The sequence below is a fragment of the Sinocyclocheilus grahami genome, unplaced genomic scaffold (assembly GCF_001515645.1).
Source record: "Sinocyclocheilus grahami isolate Dianchi unplaced genomic scaffold, SAMN03320097.WGS_v1.1 scaffold1003.1, whole genome shotgun sequence".
NCBI lineage: Eukaryota > Metazoa > Chordata > Actinopteri > Cypriniformes > Cyprinidae > Sinocyclocheilus > Sinocyclocheilus grahami.
Window position 1 is genome coordinate 375,488 of NW_015506182.1, and position 10,829 is coordinate 386,316.

Sequence of the window (10,829 nt, forward strand, 5' to 3'; positions counted from 1 at the left end):
GTTGGGTCTTTACTTTTAAAGAATTAGCAAAAGAAGAGGTTGGAAAACGTCAATAAAACAACAGAGAACAAAGCTTAAAACAAGTAGGAAATACCACACACAAACGTTGTGCAACTTCTTAGTGAATTCAAACCTTTGTGGTATCTTTTTACTGTGAAATGTATACTTGATTAACAATAATGTCCTTACTCGTTGTGGACTAGATTGTCCTGAGACGTCGAGCTGCGCTCTATGTGGTGAACCTCCTGATTCCCAGCAGCTTCCTGCTTTCTTTGGATCTCTTCAGCTTCCTGCTGCCACCTCAAAGTGTGGACCGTGCTTCCTTCAAAATGACCCTCATCTTGGGTTACACCGTCTTCCTGCTGCTAATGAACGACCTGCTGCCCGTCACAGGAAACAACTTACCACTCATAAGTATGTTGTCAAACCTTCTTATACACTCATTTTGCATATTTTTGTCTTTACTCTGCTAAAATGTGGCCCCAGATGGTCACCAGCATAAGTTGATGGTCTCCAGAATTGGATGCTGGTGCAACTTACACAGCAATACATTCTTGGCAAACCAAAGTTGGCATGGCATAGGGCTGGTATATGTCAAAACTCAGGGGTGTGCAATCCTACTCCTGGAGAGCCAGTACCCTGCAGGGTTTCGCTCCAACCAGCTCCAATACACTTGCCAAGAAGTTTCTAGTGAGTCTGAAGACCCCAATTACTTTGGCTCAAGTGTGTTTAATTAGGGTTGGAGCAAGTGTGCCGCACACATCCTGAAATGTGAAGCCAAAACATTCCAGTTGCCATCTGATGGCTGGCTGCAGTTTAGGTTATAAACCCTACACTCTATGTAAACAAATGGGACGTGAGCCAATCAGCATCCTAGCTTTCTCAAGGTATTACAGACCTCTTTGAGTTGACCTGGGGTGTATTCCTGAAAGCACGGTTAACTTACCGTCAGCTAAACCCTGAACTTTCGGTTGATTAACCCCAAACCTTGCTTACTCAAGGTATGTGGTTCCAAAAACGCATCCGGGAGTAAGTTCATTCAACTCAGAGTATGTTCCTGGTTAAGACTCAAGACATTCTCAACAGAGCGACGAATCGATGAGTCACTATGGAAACAGACACTAAGAAAAAGCGTACCATGCTGTTTCTTTCTTCTTCTTTTGTTCAATGGACATTTACATGCTTAGTGCATATCGCCACCTAATTGATGGTTGTGCAATCATTTACATTTTTTTTTCCTTTTAATCTTTAATCCTTGAGAATATGAATTAGTTTGTTTGATGCTAATTATATATTAAGTCATATCAGATATGTATTATGATTTAGAATTTAGACATGTCGATCCATGTGTGAGATTATAATATAAAATGTAATAAATAAATATATATAATATAATAAATTAAACATACACGTGCGCTGAAGTGAACTAACCCTGGAACATAACCTGCCCCGGAGGTTACTATGGTTACTTACCCTGAAAGTTACCTCCGATTTTGGAACCGAAACCTGAGGTTATCCGCTCGCTTATCCTCAAACATACCCGGGTATGTCATACGCATTTATGTGACATAAATAAGGTAATATATTATTCTAATATGGTTATTATATTTATTTTATTGGCATATATAACAGTTATCTGTATAAATTATAAAACACTATGACAAGGTAATGTTTAATTTATTATATTATATATTTATTTATTACATTTTATATTATCATCTCACACATGGATCGACATGTCTAAATTCTAAATCAAAATACATATCTGATATGACTTAATATATAATTAGCATCAAACAAACAATATAATTCATAATCTCAAGGATTAAAGATTAAATGGAAGAAACAAATAAAAATGATTGCACAACCATCAATTAGGTGGCGATATGCACTAAGCATGTAAACGTCCATTGAACAAAAGAAGAAGAAAGAAACAGCATGGCACGCTTTTTCTTAGGGTCTGTTTCCATAGCGACTCGTCGATTTGTCGCTCTGTTGAGAATGTCTTGAGTCTTAACCAGGAACATACTCTGAGTTGAATGAACTTACTCCTGGATGCGTTTTTGGAACCACATACCTTGAGTAAGCAAGGTTTGTGGTTAATTAACCGAAAGTTCAGGGTTTAGCTGACGGTAAGTTAACCGTGCTTTCTGGAATACACCCCTGTTCCTGGAGATCTACCTTCCTGTAAAGTTCTGCTCCAACCCTGATCAAACACAGCTGAACCAGCTAATTAAGATTTTCAGAAGCACTTGATAATTACAGACAGGTGTGTTCAGTCAGGGTTGAAATTGAACTCTGCAGGTAGGTACTGTAGACCTCCGGGAACAAGATTGGGCACCCCAATCTGCATTCTGGCATAAACCAGCCTGGGGTGTGTTTCCCAAAAGCAACTATGGTCGCAAGTTCCGCTGAGAGTTCAATGGAACTAATGACCATAGTTCGCTAACGATGGTTTTGCAGACCAGGGTTGCATTTCTCAAAAGCATTGTAGACCATCAATGGTATCAATGGTCTCTACAGTGGTTTACAATACTTTTTGGAAAAGAAGCCAAGGACTCTAACCTGATCTTTTCAGCAGGGTAGGTGATCCTTCTTTACCTCCAATCTTATCTTTCTCTCTCTCTCGATCTAGATGTGTTTTTCTCACTCTGTTTGGCCTTGATGGTAGCAAGTCTCCTTGAGACCATCCTCATCACCAATATCGTGTGCGGTTCCCATGACTTGCCTCCCTTACCCAAGTGGCTCAGGATTCTGGTCCTGAAATATCTTGCTCGACTTGCTTGTATGAAGAAATCATGTGATAAAAACTTTGAAGGTAAGACTCTCTTTTTGGAAGCCAATATATTTTTGTACATGTTCACATTATTGGTGCGCACCTAATGTCAGAATTCATATCATTGGTGTAAAATATGTTTTCCAATGGTGGTGCTGTTTCTTGCCACAGCAAACACATCTGAGAGCACTTTCTACAAAAACACCATAACTGATAACGCCATGACTGATATTCCAAAGAAAGAACTTGTTGGTGCAAGTTCAGTGAGAGTCTGGGAACAATGCCTTGATGAAATGAAGAAGATGAGTACGGATGTACTGGCCATCCGTCACCAAGTTGAAGAGCACTTCAGTCATGACCGCAGAACCGATGACTGGTTCATGTTTGGTCAGGTCATTGACCGTGTGCTCTTTATAATGTATAGCATCTTTATCGTTGTGAGTTTAAGCACAATTATGGTTCTGTGGCTGTACTCCTACAGTCTAGACAAAAGGTCGTAATTTATTCTTGCCTGCTCTGTAAACTGATGACCGCAAAACTCTGATGGCATGATTTATTTCTGATGTAATGCAAGGGATGTTAAACTAAATACTCTCGCTTTGTACTCTTTATAGGGGCTTTAAAGGGGTAGTTCACCAAAAATGAGATTTGTCATTTACTCGCCCTCAAGTTGTTTCAAACACAAAAGAAGATATTTTGAAGAATGTTGGTAACCAAACAGTTGACAGTAGCCATTAACTTTATGGCAAAAAAACTCTACTGGCAACTGTTAGTTTTTGAACAACTTGAGGGAGAGGACATTATGACTTTTTTTTTTTTTTGGGTGAGTCAACCCTTTAAGTGTCCCAATACATTAGCTGTTCAAGCTCTGGAACATTTTATATATATATATATATATATATTTTCAAACTTAGTAAATTATGCAGAATCTGACATTCTGTTGTATCTGTATCACCAAGACATGTTTTGTTAGCTTTGGTAGCATAAATGGCAAATGAGTTTTTTTTTTTCACTGTCATTTTCAAATATTACTTAAATATCAAAAACTTTGCTCCTGGTTTTGTGTGTTTGTTTGTTTTTTTTCTTAAGATTTATTGATTGATTTTTTTCAAACTTAGTCAATTATGCAGAATCTGACATTCTGTTGTATCTGCATCACCAAGACATGTTTTGTTAGCTTTGGTAGCATAAATAGCAAATGAGTTTTTTTTTTTCACTGTCATTTTCAAATATTACTTAAATATCAAAAACTTTGCTCCTGGTTTTGTGTGTTTGTTTGTTTTTTTTCTTAAGATTTATTGATTGAGTTATGGTTTAATGTTAAATATATGTATTGAAATAAGCATAGGGTAACGAATTTCTAAATTAATAATTATAGTTAATGAAAGTTATTAATTTGATGCATGACTATAAAAGAAGCCCCAAGAAAATGCCCTTTAAAAAAAACCGCAATATGTTAAGTAACATACAAACAAGGCCAGTCTCTGGATTTCTAGATGGTATCACGAAAATTTAAAACTACCCATAGTATATAAAACAACTGGAAATATATTCAAGATGATTTAATGTTAAAATAGATTTAATAATGTCTTGAGAAGCCATAATAGCGCAAGCGTGAACGGTGTTCTTTCCTCTAATTAAATGTGTGGAACTGAACATGTTTTTTATCATCTAATGGAAAATGGGTACGTACATCACTAATGAGTTCAACCAAACGGATCCAAAGCTATTAAAACAACATAGGTCAGTGGTTACCGAAGGTGTTAAACAACAGCGCACATGATGGTGCCAGTAAAGTCATCACATTTTACCTGTGGAAGTAAATGGTGAGCAGTTTTAAACAAAAGGACATCTCATCCACACGGAGCATTATGGGAGATCTTTGGCGTTTACTTTTGGCATTTTTCGTGCTACTTAAAGGTAATGAATTAAACATATGTAGATCACAGACTTCACATTTTGGTCAGTTACAATTTTGTCTTTGTTAAAAACAACTATGCAGTATCTTCAATGATTCAGAATGACCCTTTATACCAAATCAATTGTCTTTTTGTAACCGGGTGTTTTTAGTTTTTTTGTGCCAACCATTGGCATAACATTAACACGCTTATCTGCATCATAGTTGTTTGACACATCATAATTAATGTGATGAATTTCACTTTCATCACATTAAAGGTTTTTAATTACAGCAGCAATTGAAAGGTGATTTCATTACGTGTTGCTAATTTCTAAAATGGTCAAACTGATCCAATGTTACAGGATCGGCTTTAGAGTTATGTATTGTTTCTGTAATATATATGGTATACATGTATTTCTGCTTTATGTACACTTATAAGATTAGATGATGTGCAATTGAAAGAGAATGCTTTTAATTCACTGTCAAAGTTAAACATGCTAGAAATATGATCAAACAATATACACTTATATTTAAACAAAATGTTGGAATACTTTTTGTTTATAATATTAAACACTTCTACATTTTTATAATTTTATTAAAGACACCATAGAATTTTTTTTTTTTTTTTTTGTAAAATCTCTAAATTTAATGTGTCCAAACCATTTTTGGGGTGACTATATACAAAAGTACTGTGTAGCGCAGAATTTATTTGCTGACTGCAACAAAATAATGCTAGTAAATGGACATCAAATGAAGTCGCTAAGCTGGTTTCCCTGGTTTATGGTCATGTTAAGTGTCATGTCTGGCAAAAATGCTTCGCTGTGAAGAAGGACAAAGTGGACCCACGTATGACTCTCTACAGGAAGTCATTGACAAGAAGTCCTTCAGACCTTCTGTCAACCTCAGCAGCCCCACCATAACCAACATCTCCTTCACTCTCTACGCTATCTTGGGAGTGGTGAGTCAGTGCAGGACCAGCTGTATGTCTCTGGTTGTGTAAATTGTACTTGTGTCTGAACATTTGATGCTTGTTCTGTTTTACAGAATGAAAAAGCACAAATTCTTACCACATTCCTCTGGCTCAGGCTGGTAGGTTTGGTGCATATAAACACTAAGAGATGTTTGAATAATCACCTGAATATGTCACAATCCTGTTCTCCAAACATGTTTTGTTATAGTACTGGTTCCATGAGTTCCTCATCTGGGATCCAGAAGCCTGTGACGGCATTACGAAGATCTCACTTCCTGTCAAAGATCTCTGGACTCCTGACATTATCGTTTATGAGTTGTGAGTGCTCTCTTTGGGTCATTTTTGGGGGAAAATTAATGGTATGGTTCACCAACTGGAACTTTTTTTTCCAGCGGATGAACCATAAAAACACTGACAGCCAATCAGAATCCACCCGAGTTTAAAGCGTTAGATGGCAAAACTGCAGCTCGCAATAAACAACGTTATCGTTCGTATAGTTTGGACGCTAATAGAGTGTTGCCGTCATAGATGTACAAACACAGATGCCTCATTGGCATAGCTAACTCACTGGAACGTCAAAGCCAGCTGCAAATGTACTTATATGAACAGTGTTGGGGAAAGTTACTTTTAAAAGTAATGCATTACAATATTGCGTTACTCCCTAAAAAAGTAACTAATTACGTTACTTAGTTACTTTTTATGGAAAGAAATGCGTTATATTACTTTTGCGTTACTTTTTGAATATAAGCAGGGCTTGATTGTTTTTAATATAAGAAGTTCTATTTATAACAAATATAAAAGCCCTTTCACACCAAAAAGTGTAATGAATAAACCTCAGGCTGAAGCAAAAGTAAATTCACGTCTGTACAGTAGAACACAGGAGAAGAAACACTCTTCAGCAATAAAAAAACAAAGCACAATTGTTAGTTTATCAAAAGTCATTTTTGCTTAGTACGGTTGAACTGGATCATCAAAGGTCAGCAGCAAAGACATTGGTTATAAAATGGGATTAGATACATTTGTGTTATTTAACATTTAATTATTGCAGGTTTGCGTCATATTCTGAGTTTGCATTTCACTGTTTTAATTCATTTTGATGAATACTAAATCTGTTTTTTGTGAGTGGGATGAATTAATGCACATTCACATTTAGTCTAGAACTACAGTAACATCATGTTCACACAGCGCCTCTGTACTCCCGATTTCTCCCAGTATGGGGACAGGAGAGCTGTCAGTCAACTGGCATTACATTTTTGAAAAAGTAACTCGAATATTTTCTTGTAAATTAAAAAAGTAATGCGTTACTTTACTAGTTACTTGAAAAAAGTAATCTGATTACGTAACTCGCATTACTTGTAATGAGTTACCCCCAACACTTATACGAATGTATGGATATTTATATCTGCAATCAGTGCTAAGTAGCAACTGATTACATGTAATCTGGATTATGTAATCAGATTCCAAAAATTAGGTACTTAGAAAAATTTTGTAATTATTGATTACTTAATGATACATAATCAGAATAGTTGCGTTTGACCACTGCGTTTACAAAATATCATTTCAGTTTTAAGTGTTTTCTCAACATGTAAACATTGCATCAACTACTGATGAACAGGTTAATATTTATTTGAATTAGCAGTCACTTTTGTCTTTAAATCGCATTAAAATGCACAAATTCATCTTATTTCTTATTTACACGTAATGCAGGGATTTTTTTTTTGTCAGCCAAACTTTTCACCGAATATATTTACTTGAAGTACTCAGATTGTTAAGCTAATAAGTTAATAATTAAGTAACGCATTTGCATGTTCACATTTCTCTGACATTGATTAATGGTCACATGACATGCAGTTAAACAAATAAAATATATTACTGTTTTTAGTAAGTGTTCCATTTTGATTGTTATTTGAAAATTAGTTATTTTAATTGTAATTTTTTTATGATTTATTTCATTGTTGGCCTTTCATTAAACTTACAAACACAAGTTTGGGAAACCTTTACATAATGTAAAGTTTAATGCACTTCATGATATTTCTCATATCTTTAATAATATATTTCTAACTCTTTGCATTTTTATGTCAATATGGTACAAGATTATCCTATTTAAATCAATGTGATGAAAATGTTAGGTCAAAAGTAATCTAAAAGCAACCAGAAAGTAGTCTGAAAGTAATCCTAAATTGTGTAATGTAATCTAAGTCTCATATTTAGGCATATATCATATGATAAACGATATCACACGAGCAGTGAGAACAGTCACACGAGTGCTGTTTGTCCCGAAGAGTGCAAATGTGATTTTATACAGTGAATAAGAAGTTAATATTGTGTTATAATTTAAACACAATATTGCCTGTTTTTGCTCAGTTTTGCCAAAAAAAATATTACCTAAGCCACAGCAGAACTGAGGTGTATTCCAGAAAGCACGGTTAACTTACCGTCAGCTAAACCCTGAACTTTCGGTTGATTAACCCCAAACCTTGCTTACTCAAGGTATGTGGTTCCAAAAACGCATCCGGGAGTAAGTTCATTCAACTCAGAGTATGTTCCTGGTTAAGACTCAAGACATTCTCAACAGAGCGACGAATCGATGAGTCACTATGGAAACAGACACTAAGAAAAAGCGTGCCATGCTGTTTCTTTCGTCTTCTTTTGTTCAATGGTCGTTTACATGCTTAGTGCATATCGTCACCTAATTGATGGTTGTGCAATCATTTAAAAAAATTTTTTCCTTTTAATCTTTAATCCTTGAGAATATGAATTATATTGTTTGCTGGATGCTAATTATATATTAAGTCATATCAGATATGTATTTTGATTTAGAATTTAGACATGTCGATCCATGTGTGAGATTATAATATAAAATGTAATAAATAAATATATATAATATAATAAATTAAACATTACCTTGTCATAGTGTTTTATAATTTATACAGATAACTGTTATATATGCCAATAAAATAAATAATAACCATATTAGAATAATATATTACCTTATTTATTACGTATATTAGCGCTTCATCATTAACATATCATACACACACATATATATATATATATGTATAATAGGCTATATTACATATTGTAATATTATATAATGTTGTGCGCTATCTGTCAGGTCCACTGAAAGCTCGTCAGTAGATCACACGTGCGCTGAAGTGAACTAACCCTGGAACATAACCTGCTCTGGAGCAGGTTATCTTCAGAGAGCAAGTTATTATGGTTACTTACATACCCTGAAAGTAACCTCCGATTTTGGTTATCCGCTCGCTTATCCTCAAACATACCCGGGTATGTCGCATAACCTGCTTTTTGGAATACACCCCTGTTGTGCTTCTCCAAGCAACACAGAAGTGTTTCGTTTATGAATGAATCTGCGTTTTGAACGAATCGGGTGAATCTATGATTCAAAAGCCCATTACCTTTTACTGAATTACTGAATGAATCAGCCGTTTGCACGAATCGAATGAATGAATGACTCATAAAGACAATTACCACCACCTGCTGGCAGCTTTAGTTTTTTATTTAGAGTGTTATTGTATTATTTCATTTAAAATTAAAAATTTAAATTAAAAAAGGGGGGGGGGGGAACTTTAAAGGGATAATTCACCCAAAAAACTTAAATTATGTAATTTACTCAAACCTGAATGACTTGCTTTCTTTTGTGGAACATAAAAGAAGGCATTTTGAAGATTGCTGGTAACAAAGCTGTTTTGGTTTGTTGTACACATTTATTTATGCATGGTTTTTATACAATTATTTGTTTGTTTATGGATTTATTTATAGATTTATTATGATTTTCTTCCTTAATATATAATAATACGTAATGCTTATATTATTTTTTTCAGTGACTTTTTATTGCATAAACAGGAAAAAAAACTGAGATGTTTCTCAAATTAGCTTCTTATGTTCCATTTATTTAAGGCCGCTGTAGCCTAAATGTTTGTGTAATAAATTTTATGTTGAATCAAATTAAATATTTCTTTCTAAAGCTACTATTTTTAATGTCTACTTAATACTTTCTCATTTATCACAAAAATAGCTATAAATAATATTTTGGGGGTATTTTCACAGCCAAATGTAATTTTGCGATTTATTAGATGAATTAATCGACACGCCTTGTAATTAATTAAACATTTTAATCGACTGACAGCCCTACAATATATACCTTTTAAATATAATAAAACTTTATTTTAAAAAATAAGACTTACTGAGCTTGACACAGTCACAAGGGTCTGACAAAATTTTCCATTTTATGAATGTTTTTCTTTAAGTGTAACAATTCTAACACCTGTAACCCCTTTAGTAAAGGACGTCCGTGTCAGTCCTGCCCTGTCCTTTAAGGAGATGACGGGAAACTCGAAGCGTTACCTGCAGGCCAGTGGCGAGTGGGAGCTGGTGGTTATCTTGGGCGATGCTGACATTTTGAATTTCGGAATAGAGGAATGGGACATCATCACTTTCTGGGTAAGAAAGAGACAAAAGTAGGGCATATAATAGGCTATGTTTAGAATAGCATACTACTCTGTTTCTCTAGTATCTAGTTGTATGTGCACATATTTATACCCATATGACCTACTACATTTGACAAATTAAAACATATGTCATTATAACATTGTAACAATGTGTACTACAGAAGCTTATTTCAGCCAAAAATAAATAAGTAAAAAAATATATATTTATTTATTTTTATCAATTTTTCTCTCTCACAGTTGTGAGTTTAACTCATAATTCTGACCTTTTTTCTCGGAATTCTGAGTTTACATCTCACAATTTGGACTTTTCTCTGAATTTTGAATTTCGTAGAATTCTGAGTTTACATATCGCAATTCTGACATTTTTCTCAGAATTCAGAATTTACGTCTCGCAATTCAAATTTTTTTTCTCTCACAGTTGTGAGGTTAAAGGTGGGGTAAGTGATTTCTGGTAGCCAATGTTGACATTTGAAATCACCAAAACAATCACGCCCCTACCCCAAAAGGGTCTCACCCCTATTTTGATAGCTCCGCCCCACACATACAGACGCAACCCAGGCAATGATTAGTTCAGTGAAACAAAGCAAAACCAATGTTACACCGTGTCTACACCGGACGCGAGTGGCGCGGCATGACACTGACCACAGACACGGTGTTACTGGCCTATCAAGAAGAAACAAAGCAACCTCTGTGTCCGATCGCAGGCCTTCCGCT

At 35.0% G+C, this 10,829-nt stretch overlaps 1 protein-coding gene across 1 annotated transcript in view; it reads left to right on the top strand.

Annotated features, from left to right (window-relative positions):
• The first annotated feature begins 2,333 nt into the window (after positions 1–2,333).
• LOC107565468 (5-hydroxytryptamine receptor 3E-like) overlaps positions 2,334–10,829 on the top strand; it is a 13,261-nt gene continuing 4,765 nt past the window's right edge. The window contains exons 1-6 of the mRNA XM_016250708.1: positions 2,334–2,582; positions 2,676–2,818; positions 5,468–5,631; positions 5,718–5,762; positions 5,852–5,961; positions 9,915–10,107. Of these exons, the coding sequence (XP_016106194.1) occupies positions 2,452–2,582; positions 2,676–2,818; positions 5,468–5,631; positions 5,718–5,762; positions 5,852–5,961; positions 9,915–10,107 (786 nt within the window). The 5' untranslated portion in view covers positions 2,334–2,451. The remainder of the gene's footprint in view (positions 2,583–2,675; positions 2,819–5,467; positions 5,632–5,717; positions 5,763–5,851; positions 5,962–9,914; positions 10,108–10,829) is intronic.